This window comes from Physeter macrocephalus, chromosome 8 (genome assembly GCF_002837175.3).
Source record: "Physeter macrocephalus isolate SW-GA chromosome 8, ASM283717v5, whole genome shotgun sequence".
NCBI lineage: Eukaryota > Metazoa > Chordata > Mammalia > Artiodactyla > Physeteridae > Physeter > Physeter macrocephalus.
In genome coordinates this window covers 127,931,526-127,948,249 of record NC_041221.1, presented here as the reverse complement: position 1 = coordinate 127,948,249, position 16,724 = coordinate 127,931,526, and the positions used below count along the sequence as shown (strand labels likewise).

Sequence of the window (16,724 nt, the reverse complement as noted above, 5' to 3'; positions counted from 1 at the left end):
GTGGTAGGAGTGAGACATGGGACAAGTCTAGCTCTGATTTCTTACTTGGATGTCATCACTTGAGAGGCAGTGTTATTTGTACCAGGTAGCCCTCTTCCCTCTTGCTCTAATATGACTATTATTTATGTGATAAATATATTTATATTAAAATTGCACTTAATTAAGAGTAGTGTTTGTATACTGTGTTTTAAATTTTTTCAGTATCAAAGGGCTGCTTGTTACTACGCTGAGTACCCATCAAAGTTGGGCTTACTTTACTGGTTAAAAACAGTGTCAGTACCTCTTTGACATTTTTTCAAGAGGATGTATGTAAAAATACCAGTGTATTTGAGAGCATTGCTAAGTTTTACCTATGCTAAAAAGGAACAGCTATTGGACAAGAGTGATGATAGAACTTTGCAGGAATGTTTCCAGTGGGCTCCATAATATTTTTCTGTAAATTCATGATTCTTTCTGTTGTCTACTTCTCTCCTGTAGTGTGAATTTAGTGCTCTTGAAAAGGGCTGGACTGGCAGCCCTGCAGCTTCTGTATACCCACAGCACAGAAGCACCACAGGTAGTGACAGTGCCAACATCCCTACACTGCCCCTGCCACATGCCTCGCCCTGACTTGGAGAGGCCACCTCTGGAGGGGAGGGAAGAGTTTGAATCCATGCCTTCTCTATTAAGATTTCCAATAAGTGTGTCAGTTGTGCAGGGTGGGACACTGTACTCAGACTGTTAAATCAATATCCCTTATGCCACAAAACAAACAAAAAGCTATTATAATCTGATCTGCTCTGACTGGCTGAATGTGAACAAATAACCTAGAGGTGAGAATCTCTGTATGTCATTACGCAGTCATTTAGTCCCCGTTTGTCATTTATACATTTCAGTTAACTACACTAGCCATTGTGCATCATGGCTTTAGTTATGTAGTAATTTAGGCAACTGCAGACATTTTAATTGTGAAGTGATACTTATTTGCTTCTTTGATTTTATTTTTAGGTACAAGTTTACCTCAGAAAGTTTTAGGAACAACTGAAGAAATAAGTGGTAAGAAACATACAGAAGACACTATTTCTATGGCATCATCCTTACATTCTAGTCCTCCTGCGTCTCCTCAAGGTTCCCCTCGCAAAGGTAAGATAAAATAGTTCAAGCTAGTTCTTGTTACACCAAACAACACTACGTGGCACATATTTTGCTTCTGGTCTATGGTCATAATAGAAAGTGTGAAGAAAAGTGTAACTGGTAATACTTCCTGAATTTTCATGTTTTGGATTGTGTTATTTATATGGTTTCCAGGTGTTTATGCATCATGGAGTTAGGACTCCTGCATTCAAAGTGTGGTCCTTCTTTGGTGGAGGACAAGTATAGATAATAATGAAGGCAGAACTCACAGTTGTTTTGGTCTGTGCAAATTCTTGATGTTATTCAAATTACCAATTAATTCAAACAGTTCTGTGGAGTATTTTAAAATAAGAATGTCTACAAGAAATGGTTTTTCACCAACTACAAGATTTAGGAAACGAAACAAATATTTAGGATGATACATTCCTTTCTTTAGTAATGGAGTGTTACTACCTTTTATTAATCAGGATTTATAATAACCTATACAGCACCCTTGTGGATTTTTACATTTATGCTAATATAGAACCTTTTGAATTAAAAAATCTGAAATTGCTCTTCTTTATTTATCTATGTTTTCATAATTCAGACTGAAGCTTTTCTTTTTTTGACTAACCTGGGTAGTATGCATGTAAGATGCCATTTCATGTCAGCTGCAAATGTAGCATTCTAAATAATATGTGTGTTTCTTACATTGGCCCTCCACATTCTCTGTGTACCCTGGCGAAAAAGACTCCTTAGTCATGGCATTTCACAGATGTAAAAAAATTACATCCTTGAATAAACACAGTACAGAATGGTACATGGTCAGAGAGAAGACAAGTTAACGAATTCTAGCAGGAAGGAGAAGCTTCCAGAGCTTTTCTCAGCTCCTGTGTTCTAAGTTTCCCTCACTTTTGAAGGTTCTTATTTATTTTTGCTGACTATGTGACAGCAGAGTGGTACAGTGATGCCAGACCTTAGTTTGAATCCTGACTCTGTCCCTGGTGATGGCTGTGTTATTACAAGCGGCTGATTTATAAGGTCAGGTTTCCTGTCTATAAGATGGTTTAGGGACCACCTATTTTAGGACCTTATTTAAGGATTAAATGAAATAATATCTGTAACGCTTGAGTCGTGGTGAGTGTTTAGTAAATCGGAGTTTCTCTTCTTCCCTGCTGCCACTCCAGGGCAGTATAACTCCATTACTGACCCTCTTCACTTAGCTGAGACTGGGTAGAATTTTCATTCAGGTTTTACTAGAAAAGCTTAGTAAAAATCGAATAAGACATACAAAAGTATATATAATAGATGTGTTTGTAAAACACAGGTTTCCGTTCCTGTTGTATACAGCTCATATATGATTTGGGAAGGCACACAGATATCTTTCATCTCTTTACTATGTATCCTATCCAGAGTACCCTTTATCAGGTCCCAAGGATTGGGGCTGGGAACAGTGCCTATTCACACAGATGGTCCAGATGAACAATGTCCATATGCTCTTCATGCTCTTTCAGGAACATCTTTACACCCTCCAGAGGTCCCTTTATAGACAGTTCTCTAACCGGGAAACTAGTTGAATTGGATTTGGTGTTTTATGGGTCAATGTGACTTGTGGGAAGAGGTGTTAGGAACAGGAATTTCCCCATTGCTCTTATTCCAAACAAATGCATTTTAACCCCTGGAATAGAGAAGTCTTTTCTCTATTGTGTTTTTCAGTATGTGGCCAACAGTTGGCCATGATGTTTATAGATTTGTGAGCCTGTCATAGTCATGTTTTGAATCCTTAGAAATCTGACAAAATTCTTTTCTTCAAAACTATTTCTGCTTGTTTATTTCCATAGGTTTTTGCCGGTGGTCCGTGATTGAACAAAAATGTCATTAAACTAAGAGTATGTTGTTAGAATCTGTTTTTAGTTCTTGCTATACTTTGGAATAGTTCTTTGTTTTCTAACAGTTAAGAAAATAAGCCTATGTTCGCGATTTTTAAAAGGAGAATTTAAACAGGAAAGAACTGAAAAAGTGAGACATCAAGAGGCGTTAACCTTTATCTTCCCCAGTGCTTCTGGCAGGCAACCTCTCTACCTTGTAGAGAAAATAGGATCAGAAATTGTGCTTTATAAATACATCTATTGTATATACTATTTATATGTCATATCTGATTTTTGCTAAGCTTTTTCTTAGTAGAATCTGCCTGAAAATTCTAGACGTAGTTACTTTTGAGAAATGATTCTGGTTATTTGATACTCTTGTCATATTTTGGCTTATGATTTTACCAGCTTGGGTTACTTTCAGCAATTTTTTATTACCAGCTTATTCTGATCAAGGTAATCTTTCTCCTGTGTTCTGTCTTATTTACGCTATATAGTAGAGTCTCCATGCATTAAAAAATATGTTGCTAGATTTCAATTTTTCAGATAATTGTCAAGATATTAGAATTTTTTAATAGTGAAATGTTATAAAACCAGGCTAATTGTGATTAATTGGAAAGAATTAATTGACCATGACAGGGTTTTTGCATCTCTCCCTCCAGTTGGCAGTATCATATCTGATCACAGCATCCTGCTGCGCCTCTCAGGGTCTTCCTCATCCCCTCCCCGTGAGTCCAGCACCAAGATCAGTGGCCACAGCTGCCCCGGAATAGGTGGGGTTTACTTGCAAAAGAAAATCCAACAGATTACCAGGAGCACAGCCAAAAGAACAGACAGGACCGAGAAGGCCACTGAGGAGAATAGAGACAGGACAATTTGTGAGAACACAGCCAGAAAAAGAATGACATCCCCGTTTAGAAGATTTAGGGAAAGAACTCTTTCAAGGGAGAGACTAGCCAACAGCAAAAAAGAGGACGCAGATCTCAATCAAGCTACAGAAAGCTGTGAGAAAGTGAAGGATGTTGGAAGCAACATCAAAGATGAGAAAGGGAATGACATCTTCAATTCAAATAGCCGAGGCAACAGTAACACTTTAAACTGCTTCTATACGCGATTCAAGTCTAAAAGGAGAAAGACACTCTGATGAAGTTCCTTAATTTTAGTGTGAAATTTGTTTTCATTTATTAATGTAAATGTAGCTTAAATTAAGTCATTTGTCAAATAAGGCTCAGACAGACAACTTACTAAAATACTATTTATGAGCATTTTATGATTAGCGTTACAGGTCCTCCAACAACAAAATCGTATCTGTTTAAAGTGCCTTATTTGTACATATGTTATTTTGCTAATGTTAGTAAACTTAATACTCTTGTTTTCTGTAGTTGGCTTTATTTCCTGCTGGTAGCAGTTGGGTCTGTGAGTGCAATAAGTAGAGGAGGCTTTTTAGCAACCAGTGTTTACTTTTACATTAAATCCCCCAGTAACAATCTGATCAGAACCTTTGCCTTAGATAATTGTGTTGCTATCTTATTACTGCAACTACTTTACAAGGTAAAGTGAAGTGTTTGGAAGGCAAGAAACTGTATCTTGTCCACATAAACTTTTTTATATCATCCACTTTTCATATATACTCTGATCAGAGGAGGGAGGAGATAGTCTAACATAGCAGGTTCAAAAACATCTGGGAAACTTGTTAAAAACTTACTGTGGGGCTTCCCTGGTGGCGCAGTGGTTGAGAGTCCGCCTGCCGATGCAGGGCACACGGGTTCGTGCCCCGGTCCGGGAAGATCCCACATGCCACGGAGCGGCTAGGCCCGTGAGCCATGGCCGCTGAACCTGCGTGTCCGGAGCCTGTGCTCCGCAACGGGAGAGGCCACAACAGTGAGAGGCCCGCGTACCGCAAAAAAAAAAAAAAAAAAAAAAAAAATTACTGTGTCCCACTGCAGACCTTGTAAATTTGAATTGCCAGAAATAGGCCCAAGAATGTGTATTTTAATAAGCCTTCCAGGTGATTCTTAGAGTTAATTATATTTGACAAGTACTGATCTAACAGACATAAGAATGAAATTATTTTTAAAACAGTAAAGCAAGTCTATCCCCCAGGATAAAGAACAATGACTTTTTCTTTTGAGGAGGAATTTTTGAATTTTTTTTATTATTTACCACATCGATTTTCTTGGTCCTTTTGAAAATTGACCGATCACTTCATGAAAGGCACTGAGAAATAGCAGTGATCCCAGGATCAGAGAACTGGGGTAGGAGTCAAGAGACTGACTTGCCTTGGCTTGTCCTATGCCTGGCACAAAAGCCAAATGCAGATCACACATTTTCTGAGTCTTAATTTTTGTTTTTGAAATAGTTAATGACACTAATTAATAAAGTTATTATTCAACAATTTTTTTGTAATAACTTGAGCTATATGTGAGTCTAAAGCCTATAGTTCTTCTTGAGATTTCTAGGAATGGACCCAAAGGTCATGCACCTAATCAACCTCATTCTTCTCTCAGTGAACAAGAAGATAATTGTTTACTTCTTTGAGACCTACTCCTTGCTGGGATTACTACAGCATTTTCTTTATTTCTCAACAAAAGAAGTTTGGTTACTTTTCTAATAGTTACCCAAACAGACGATTGTGTACATTAACTATCATGCTGCAGATTTGTTTTTGGAACCTTCCACCTTACTCCATCTCCACCCCTTCATTCCAGAGAATGCTAAAGAAAATCTCTCTAGCTATATCTGCTGTGCAGTAAGTCATAGAGCAATTTAAAACAGGTAGATGCTGGTTTTTTTCATGTTACATTCTTGTAAATCTGTCAGTTCAGCTATTTAATGTAATATTCTGCTAAATTGGTGAAGAAGAAGGAAACTAGGTATAAGAGTAAGTCCAAATCTAAAACAATTTATTTAAAAATACTAAAACAATGGCTTTTAACTTGGGGCAAGACTTCTTAGGTGACAAAAGCAAAATAGGGTATTTGCAGTTTGCAAAAACAAAAATAAAATTCTTTCCCTTGAGTCCTGACTTCCCTTACATACCCCTGCCTCGAGGTGGTGTTTTGGACACTCAGGTCAGGCCTTGAAATATTTATATTAATCAAAGGGGAGGGGACATAGGGTTAAAAAGAAGTTGAGAAGTTCAGGATGTCTACTTTTTAATGTTTTGTAATGTATTTAATGCCTCTTGTTTTATTAAATGCTTGTAGCTATGTGAGAGCCTGGGGAAGATTTACCTTTGAACTAGTTTTCTCAGTAATACTGGGTTTTGACTTCCTATTTCTTGAATTTGGAATTAGATTGGTGCCGTGTGGGTAGGTAGGTGAATGGATATGTAAAGGAACATGTACAGAAAGTCAGCACCATTACATCTACATAGATGGAAATTGACATGGATACTCACTTTATGTTTTGTTCTTTTTATATTTCTTTGTCCTCTCCCTGACCCTCCCCACTCCCGTTCCCTTGTTTTGTAGTTTGATCAGTTGTCTTCTCTCATTCAGGTTATACACTTATACCATCAGCTAAATCTGACAACTTGTCTGACTCCAGCCATAGTGAGATTTCTTCACGGTCCAGCATTGTGAGCAATTGCTCTGTTGACTCCATGTCTGCAGCTCTACAGGATGAACGGTGTTCCTCCCAGGCTGTGGCAGTCCCTGAATCCACTGCAGCATTTGAAAAGACAGAGCACTCCTCAGGGATAGGAGACCATAGTCAGCCTGGCCCTGGGTAAACATCCTTGCCTGTGTTCACATCACAAAACCCAAGCTGAGTGGCCACTGCAAGCAGTGCTCCCTAATTTGAACCTAAAACCACCCCCACCAAAAGGGTAGTTGAAAGAACAGGAGAACCAAGCATGTATTCTCTATACTGAATATGCAAATAAGTACTATTTTGAAAGATATGTGGGTGCTCATTTTTTTAAGTGTTACTGGATTCAAGTAACTTACATCATGTATCTTTTTGATCAGTAAGAACTCAAAGTGAAGATGCTATTGGTAGGTGGGAAGTAGTTCTTGCATTCTGGCTATAAGGTTAGAGATTGCTCAAAAAGAGTGTGTAATGGGAAGTACCCTCAGTGCTATACACGTTGTAGACAGATTGAGAGAGTAGGACTAGTCCTTGATCCTTGCTCTCTCAAGGTATGATTTGGAGAGTAAGAATTATCAGCTAGCAAAAAGTCAATTAAAAAAAAAAGTCAACTCTAAATTTCTGTTTAGAATCAAACAAAATGGTAATCTTCAGAAAGCATTGAGAAAGTTGATTCTAAACTGATACTGTTAAATCTGGTACACTTTAATATGAAAAATTTAAGATGTAGTGAAGTATTATCATCATACTTGTAAAGGTTTCTAAACTATGGTTCTCTAGACCAGGAGTCAGCAAACTTTTTCTGTAAAAGTTAGATAGTAAATATTGTAGACGTAGCTGGCTGTAAGCTCTCTGTTGCAATTGCTCAACCCTGCTGTTGTTGCACCAAAACAGCCTTAGACAATTTGTAAACAAATGGGCATGCTGTGTCCCAATAAAACTTTATTTACAAAAATAGGTAGAGGACTGGATTTGCTCTTGGGCTCTAGTTTGCTGATCCCTGCTCTATATGCTCTGTACTATAAATCAGGGAGTCACAAACCTTTTGGGGGGTGGGCAGGTAAAGGCACATTTAAAGGAGTACATATTTTAGGCTTTGCAGGCTGCATATGGTCTCTGTCTCAAAATCTTTGGAGTATTTTGTTCCATTTTGTTCAAACCCTTTAAAACGTAAAAACCATGCTTTGCTCAAGACCATAAAAAAACAGGCTGTTGAAAGTAAGTTTGAGAACCCTTGCTTTAAATGATAGAATTCATTTAGTAGTAGGTAATTGAGGAAGTTGCTGTTTCCTTGGTGCCTCAGAGACACTGAAAAATAAAACATGGTTCCTGTAATTGAGGATTCTTAATTCTGTGTGCATGGAGAGAATCTAGTGTTGCATTATGTTGACCAAGAATGAAAATGTATACTTAATTTTATTCATTTCAAACCTCATCCTTCTTAATAATTCAAGAAAAATTCTGAGGAAACCTTTTAAGTATTTGAGTTTCTTCAGTGTGTGTTTTGAGCTAAGTATTAACATTAATGCTGGTACAAATTTAGTGATGATTGATTACAGTGTCATTTTTTTCCACAAGGTTATGTTGGCTTTAAACACTTGTGATGCATGTTCTGTAGTCTCTTGTAGGCAGTAATACTTGCAATGGACTGAAGAAAATTTTTCCATTAAGCCAGTAAATTACTTTTAATTGTGTATCTCCAATTTTAGGTGGACACTCTCGAAGCCATCACTAATCAAGAATTTAGCTGTCTCATCTTCTATGAGCAATGACGAGATTTCTCATGAGCATATCATTATAGAAGCAGCTGATAGTGGTCGTGGAAGTTGGACTTCCTGTTCAAGCAGCTCCCATGACAACTTCCAAAGCCTTCCAAACCCAAAAGGCTGGGATTTTTTGAACTCTTACCGACATACCCATTTGGATGGTCCCATAGCTGAAGTTGAACCCACTGACTGTGAGCCCTGTACCTGTCCTAAAGGCTGCTCTCTAACTTGTGGTCAGTGTAAAGGAAGCCTAGAGACTAATCAGATGAGGCAGAGTTGGGCTTCCTCTAGTTCTCTGTCTGATACATACGAACCAAACTATGGGACAGTTAAACGGAGAGTGTTGGAGAGCACCCCAGCTGAGTCATCTGAAGGCTTGGACCATAAGGACGGCATCGACCCCGTTTATAAAACTGTTACTTCGAGTACAGAAAAGGGCTTGATTGGTAAGTTGTGTGTTCTTTGTCATATCTGTGGCATTTAGAATTTAAGTGGTAAAGTGACCTTGGCCCAGAATTTTATTCTTGGAAAATTCCCTTCTCTTACACTAATCTCTCTTTCCTCCCTCCACATGCAAATTATTTGCAAAAAGCTCGTGATTTCTCAAGGGCTTTGGGGCAGATATTCAAGCCATTTAAAATGAAAAGGCTGACATTCAGGAATTTAATAAGGGGGACAGGTTTATATGTCTTGTTTTGCTTTTGAGATCTTTTTGGTTTTATTAAGAAAATATTGCATTACTGTGCAGTAGTAATAAAGGGATTATTCTCTTTGCCACCTCATAAATAGTTTGGACCCTACTTGCTTTGCATACATGGTAGAAACTTTGAATCTGATACTACTTTTATGTAGTACAAGTGTGGTGGAAAAAGTGTGATAAAGAAGTCCAAAACAGGGACTTCCCTGGCAGTCCAGTGGTTAAAACTCTGCGCTTCCACTGCAGGGGGCACGGGTTTGATCCCTGGTCAGGCAACTAAGATCCCACATGCTACACGATGCAGCCAAAAAAAAAAAAAAGACCCAAACATTTTTCATTATACCCTCCTAGCACATATCATGGGTGTGCCAGCTTCTGTTTGTGGATTCCATTCTAACCATGCACCGCTTTCTTGGTGTATTCTTTTAGTATTTGGCCGTCAAATACATTTTTGTTCCTTATTCTTGAGTTTAAGTACTTAGATATAATAGCACCTGTGGTTTTTTTTCATGTGGAGTGACTGTACTTTGAGTCAATATTATCATAAACAACTCTTTATACTATATTCGTGATGTCAATTTAAACTACTAAACATATGAAAGACACGTGCTTTTTTTAGCATATTTATTTTTTACTTGTCAAATTTCATTATAGGTTGGATTTTTTAGTTCATTTTTTTCCAAGGATTTTTTATTAAAGCCTTTTAGGTAACTGTTATATGGATATACAAGCACGTGTGTGCAAGGATGTAAAATCTTTCTCTTCTTATCCATTTGGGAAAAAAGATTAAAAAATTTTTTTTTGTTCATTTCTAGGTGACTGGGCAAATCACTTAACATTCTTCATTCTTGTTTTCTTTTCACAACCTCTCCACCCCCTCCCCACTCCATTCTCCTCAGATGGGAATGGAAATCCTTTCTGAACTTGATACTACATGCAGATTTTACTGGTAGAGTTGTAGAAATTTCAACATGGGCAAACTTAATTCTCTAAGGGGAGAATTTAATGATCCTTTTTAATTTATTCTTCTTATATATAGATAGTGTTTGTATTTTAAAAGTTACTTACATGATCAAGATACTCAGAGCCATTTGTCCTGTGAGTCTTGTGGATTGGTCTTAATTTCATGGAACTTCCTTTTTAACTTATTTCTGATGCTTTTTGAAGCTTTGCCTTAGACCCAGAGTGTACAAACTTAGGGCAAAAGATTTTAAGTCACCATTATTTTTTATGTCCACTGAAAATCAGAGAAACTTAATTTAAGATGGATTTCCTAAAATTACGGCTTTTCTTCTCACTTAATCACAGAGCAGAGGTTAGGAATAAGATCCTTGAAGGAATTAGTTCCTCTTTAAAGTTGTTTCTATGCCAGCACTGACGTGAAATAGCCCTTAAGTAGAGGGCCTAAACGTCATTTCTATGAAAATCCCCCCATTTAATAGAGTATAGATGTTCAGGGTGAATTCTTAAACGTCTCTGACTCATTCACCTTTGGGGCTCGTGTTCCTTGAGGAATTTGTCACACACTTCTGTGATTTGTGGTCTGACCTGTGAAAGGAGGAAGCTTGTCATCAGTGTCATCTCCTTCAACTGTCTCATTCTATTTAATGTTTGTAAAACCCAATGTAATTTATGTATTTTAAAAACAAGTTTAAATATCAAGTTTATTAAGCTTATTAAAAGTGTTTTTAACCTGCTGCCATCGTGTTCAAATATATTCATTTTGTCAGTTTTTAAGTTCTATTTTGTCATTGTAATAAGTTTCAGTATGTTTTTTTTTCATTTCTTATATTTTTCATTAACATTTCCATTGCTTATTTTTCATGCCAGTGTACTGTGTCACTTCACCCAAGAAGGAGGATAGGTATAGGGAGCCACCTCCCACTCCTCCAGGATACATGGGGATTTCTTTAGCAGACCTAAAGGAAGGACCCCACCTACACCTAAAACCTCCAGATTATAGTGTGGCAGTGCAGAGGTCAAAGATGATGCATAACAGCCTCTCTAGACTGCCACGAGCTTCTCTCAGTAGCAACCCTGTGGCCTGTGTTCCATCGAAGATCGTAACTCAGCCTCAGAGGCATAAATTGCAGCCATCCCATCCTAAACTAGCAGATGTGACTGACGCAGATAGCGAAGCAGATGGTATGTTGACAAACTACCTTAATGGCTCTTAAATGAATTGCTAAACACATTGAATGGTCTTTGCTCTGGTATTTCCCATAATCAGAAATGTTTTCTTTAACTGCTTTAGAAATCTCTGTTAAAAAAAGAAATGCCTAAATACGATGGTGTGTTTTTTTGTAAATGGAGAGGGCAAGCTGATTGTATTTAATAGATAGCAGCTCAGTGTAAAAGGATAATTTTAAGAGGAGGCACTTGACATTGGTAGAGTTGTGTTTTACACTAATGCACGGACACTTGAAACTCCAAGTATCAAAATGTCAAATTATCTGAAATCATGCTGTTTGATAGAGTTCCTCTTATTAGCAGAACTCTTGACCAACTTTGCAATTTTGGCAGTAAATGAATTTTATCCTTTTAAACAATCTAGTGATAAAGTGGTTAAAAAGCAGTTCTGAATTCCAGTTGATTGTCAGCCTTCAGTGTGATCAGAACTCAAAAATGTCATTACAGTAAAATCTGGCCTTTGATGGGATATTTGAGAGGATTTCTTTGTTGAAATTGACTAATTTTTTAAACAGATAACTAGATTGTTAGTTGATCTTCATTAATATGCTGACCTACCACTTAACTGTGTTTCTATTATTTTCAGAAAATGAACAGGTTTCAGCAGTGTAGCCTTTGGATTGACCTGATTGAAGTCTACTGAAAGTCATGGAGGAAGGAGTGAGCAGAACCAACTCACAATTCTGCAGGCCGTTGCCAACAGATAGCTCGCTGCTCCTGCTGCTAACCCAGAGGTTTTATTTCCTGTACTCTGAGCAATGAGATAGCCCTGAATCATGCTTCCTTTCATTTAATCCCTGCAGATGCATAGTTTCCTCAGCTATGGATGTTGTGCCTGGATACCAGTCTTCGCTTTGCACACCAGACCTGCCTTGGGACCACAGTTACTAGAGCAAATTCAAACTCGAGACCTCCCCATATATATCACTATAGATTTTCCTTTAACATGTTATTTTTAAGATAGTAGTAGTGGTAGTATTTTCAAGCCATAGCTTGGGTTAACAGACAAATTCAGAATGTCTGCCAATACCAAGGATATTTTTATGTATTTGAAAAGTAACTTATTATTTGAAGTTTTGTGGTTTTGTTTGTATTTGGGAGCTCTTGTTAATTGATGTTCATGTTTGAGGCCATAAAACTATGTCTCTGATCTGACCAAACTGAAGCCATCTTTACAGGATGATGTTTGATCTATACAGAGATGTAATCATCTGTAGCACCAACGAAACGTAGGGTCTCAGTTTGAGTGGAACAGGAATCCGTTTGCTGTTGAGGTGTTAGGAAGGAGAATACTGCCATCTGCTGGTCAGGATTTGGAAAGCCAAATGAAGCTACCACAGGGTCCTAGCAGTCTCTTGGGGAAAGGAAGGGGTATGACGGGGTGTGTAGCAACCCTAATTTCCAAAGAATGAAATGTTTATCTTACATAACATGTATACCAATTCTTTCTGAAGTGAAAGTCATTCTCTAACTGTAGCTATAAGTATAAATCCAGTAAATAGAGAATGAGTTCTAGACAGTTCTACTCTGTGGAAACCCATACCTAAAATTTTTCACAACTCAAATTTGGAATGTTTTTAAAGGACATGTTATCTTTGACGGTATAGTTATGAAGATCAATTTAGCTTTATGCGGTGTTCTGCAGCACCCACCACCCAACCCCCATCTCACAGCACAAGGCTGTTTTTAATCTTCATAAACCCTGCAGCTCCCAGTGCTTGCAGGTAAAGCTCATTAGCACACCGAGGTCTATAATTGGTTGAAAATTTTGTGGGGGAAAGAGGAGCTAGAATTATGGAAGTGATTATTTCTTGGTTTTCACTGTAGGCCTTGAGAGGAAGGAGATATATATATATATTTAACAGCCTGTTGGGCTTGGCACTCTTAAGTATTTAATTAAAATTTCAATGACTGTTTACTGGATGAGGTAGACTTTCCGCATTTAAAAAAGATTAAGTATGATGTTTTCTACATCTTAAGTTTAAATTTTTTCATTTGTTTTTTAGTGTAAAGGCAAGTGAAAGGTTAATAAACTTCTGTGACTACCAAAAAAAAAAAGAGCCAAAGCCATTAATGTGTACTGCCCAAATCAACTTGGAGCCAAAAATAGGTTTACTTCTGAATGGTTATCCATATGTGAATTTATAGGATTTAGTTGGCTTATTACTTCCTTTTGAAAAGTTTGTTCTCATTTTTTTTCCTAGCTCTCTCTTCCTTCTCTCTATCATCCTCCTATTTCCTTCATTTTAAAATCATAAATCAGTGCCAACTGGTAAATGGCAGTAGTCCATCTTTTCTATCAAAATGATAATTTCTTCATTTTAGGAAAAATAGCATGTCTGAAAAATTCCCATGGGCAAAAAACTGTAAATACGAAACTTAAGCCTTAGAAATTAACCCCAGGTATGTTAGAATGAGGCTAGTTGGCTCCATAGCTTTCTTGGCCCATTGAAATGGAAAGTAACCTGGATCAAAAATCCTGGTTTGAAAGTAACACTGTAAAGGTTTGATCTATAAACAGTGGTCCTGTGATCATAAATTTTTCTTTCACTGATTTACACAATATTATTTTCATGTCCAGAGCAAAACAAAGTGAAAGATATTTTTGCTACAACCATCTTTTTATCCAGTTTGGGTATTTATTCTCACCATTTTATATCCACTCCCTGGAAAAATGTGCTGTTTGCACAGTATCTGTTTTTTTAGCAGGTCTTTCAAACCAGATGGGAGCCTTCTCCATCGTTGTCCTCAATGTTGTGGATAATATCTTGCACAGAGAGTCAGAGGCTTGTGGTTTTGGACTTGCACCTTGTAGCTGCCTTTGTTTCCTGTAGCTTGAAATGTGAGTGTTTGGATCAGCTGATCACATTGATCAAGAACTAAAGCCAAATGCTTTCTAGTTTGATATGTATTTATCCCTTAAAAAATCGTGGCGTTTTGATCTTTATATTCTAATTTACGGTACATTCCTGCCTTCTCTTAGTTTGTCACGTGACTAGAACAAGAGAAGCCTTAACCTATACTTGCTCCAATTCAAAATGCCTGTTTGTTTTTATTTTATAAATTTATAAGTATACTGAAGAGATCTGTGCCCTCATTGTACCACAACTCTGAATCTGCCAGGGCTATTGAAGCAGTAAATCCTCACTGCAAACTTTTGCCAAATAATAAGTTTCAACAAAAATCTCTGCATAATGAAAGATTTGGAGAATTAGTAAATCCAATATATACTTCCATAAAGGTTTATTGTAATTTAATAGAGTCTTACTTTCTCCAAATGGTTACTTGCAGTATGATATTTGGGGAGAAAAAGCCTTTAAATGGTTTTTCTTGAGGGTGATGTCGCATTGTCATCATCTGCATAACCACCTTGAGAATCTCTCCTAGGCTTGAAATGTGACAGTAATCATGGAGATATCCAAGAACAATTCTAATTTTTATAAAGTGTTTTCTGCCCTTTAAAAAGAAGGGGAGAAAGAGTTTCCTTGTGATTATTATTCTGATACATACGTTTCTAAAAAATGTGATATTAAAGTAGATGTATCCCTTTAGTATTACCGTAAATGTGATATAGCAAAGGGATAAATCTTCAAAAAAGTGTCACAGTACATTTTCAAATTTAAACTTGAACCCCAGTTCATCTGTAATTTCTGTTGTGCTTTTTTAAGGCTTCTTTACTTTTGATATACAGAATACAGTTGTACTTAACCTTTTAAAATTGAAACGTGAGCTGATCAGCAAAGGACAAAAACAAAACTGCACAGTCATAATAATCAAATAGCAATTATACTGCACAATTCAGTGATTGTAAAGTGTCCTGTAACAAGCAATGTTTGTCTCCTATTTTTTGATACCTCTTAAACTTATGTCTTTTAGAAAGACAGTGCCTCTGTATGCTTTTTGTATTTTTATTGAGTGTAAATATTTGTTATATTTTTGGTTAAGAGAATGTAAAAGTACCATTTATTATTATCATATCTACTAATACATTGGTGGAATCAATAAAGAATCTAATTAACCTCTGCACTTTATGGCTAATGTATGGGAGCAGGTTATATACCCAGTCATTCAAGAGGACCAGTCTGGGACCTGCACTGGTGTGAAGGCATTTTTTGTTTTAAGTCTCCAGAGAAATTGGAATTGTCCAATTATGGTTGACATTATGGTATCTGTGAAACACCTAGCTATTGTTTTGTTTAGTTTTTTAAAAGTGTATTCAACTACAAACCAAGTTTAACAGTGGCTTAAACCCTATTGGACTGTTTTTCTTTTATATCAGAAAAGTCTACTGGCAGACTGTTTAGGGCTGGTACGGGGATTCTACAGTTCTGTTGTGGTCTCAGGGATTCTGACGTTTACACCTGAGGGCATCACTGCAGTGCTTCAAGAAGGAAGGGTTTGCAGGAAAGTTGCAAATGTGTATCCCTTTTATTAGCAAAACAACAGCTTTTCTAGAACTCCACTTGCATAATTCTGCTTACCTCCCACTAGTCAAAACTGTCACATGACCAGTGGCTGCAAGGAAACCTGGGAAATGAACTTTTTTAGCTGAGCAGTGGATGGCTCCAAGTAAAAGTGGCATTCTTTTCAGTGAAGAAGGAAAGAATGAATATTGAATGGGCAGCTAGCTCGGTCTACCACAGCATGCCTATTGCCCACTCCTTCAAGAAGTGCATTTACATGTAAGTGCAGTAATTTATTTATTGGGATCAGATCCTAGGACCCTGGCAAAGAAGGGGGAAATTCTCCTTTAGTACTCCTTTGTAAAGTTTCCCAGTCGCTCCTCTGTACCCAGAGAATATTACTCCCCTGCTAGGTAAGGCTTCTACCTCCTCCCAGTTTACCTCCTCCCAACACACACACACACACACACCGAGGTTTCCTCAGGGCCACTCCTTCCCCTGATCTCTCCACAGTTACTAGTTTATTCCTTTATTTCGAAAATATTAAACACAAGTGTAGTCGGTTGAATAATAACTACTTAAAAATATCAAGCTCTAATCCCTGGAACTTTAAAGGTTACTGAAAAGGGTCTTTGCAGATTTACTTAAGCATTCTGAGATAAGGCAATTACTTTGGATTCTCTGGGTGGGCCCTAAATGCTATCACAAGTGTCCTTAGAGAGGCAAAGGACGATAACACAGAGGAGAAGGCACTGTGAAGCCGGCAGAGAGTTGTAGCTGTGGGCAGCAGAATGCTAACAGCCACCAGGAACTAGAAGATACAAGGAAGAGCTCCTTCCTTAGAGCCTCCAGAGGAAGTGCCACCCTGCCAACATCTTGATTTTGGTCTTCTCACCTGTTGTTTCAACCACCCCATTTTTGGTCATGTGTTAACAGCAGCCCTAGGAAACTTAATACATGCTACTGTTTTTGTCTGAGTTTGAGGACCCAGAGCCTGCAGTTAAAGGCTATAGTGGTCCATAAGTACACCATGGGTACTGTGAGCCCTGTCTCACTACCTTCAAGAAGAATTTGTTAAACCAAGGTAAGAGAGGCCCAGAGGCCTCCTCTCCAGCAG

The 16,724-nt window shown here is 37.6% G+C and overlaps 1 protein-coding gene across 5 annotated transcripts in view; it reads left to right on the top strand.

The window, feature by feature from the left end:
• RAPGEF6 (Rap guanine nucleotide exchange factor 6) overlaps positions 1–16,075 on the top strand; it is a 221,817-nt gene extending 205,742 nt beyond the window's left edge. For 2 of the 5 annotated variants that reach the window (XM_024115980.3, XM_028493200.2), the window contains 2 exons: positions 988–1,122; positions 3,623–5,728. In XM_024115980.3, coding sequence (XP_023971748.1) covers positions 988–1,122; positions 3,623–4,104 — 617 coding nt within the window. In that variant the 3' untranslated portion in view covers positions 4,105–5,728. Of the gene's footprint in view, positions 1–987; positions 1,123–2,933; positions 5,729–6,460; positions 6,690–8,260; positions 8,764–10,844; positions 11,160–11,790 lie in introns of those variants that run through there. The other 3 variants (XM_028493199.2, XM_028493202.2, XM_028493201.1) reach the window with 3 other exon arrangements.
• The last annotated feature ends 649 nt before the right edge of the window (positions 16,076–16,724 follow it).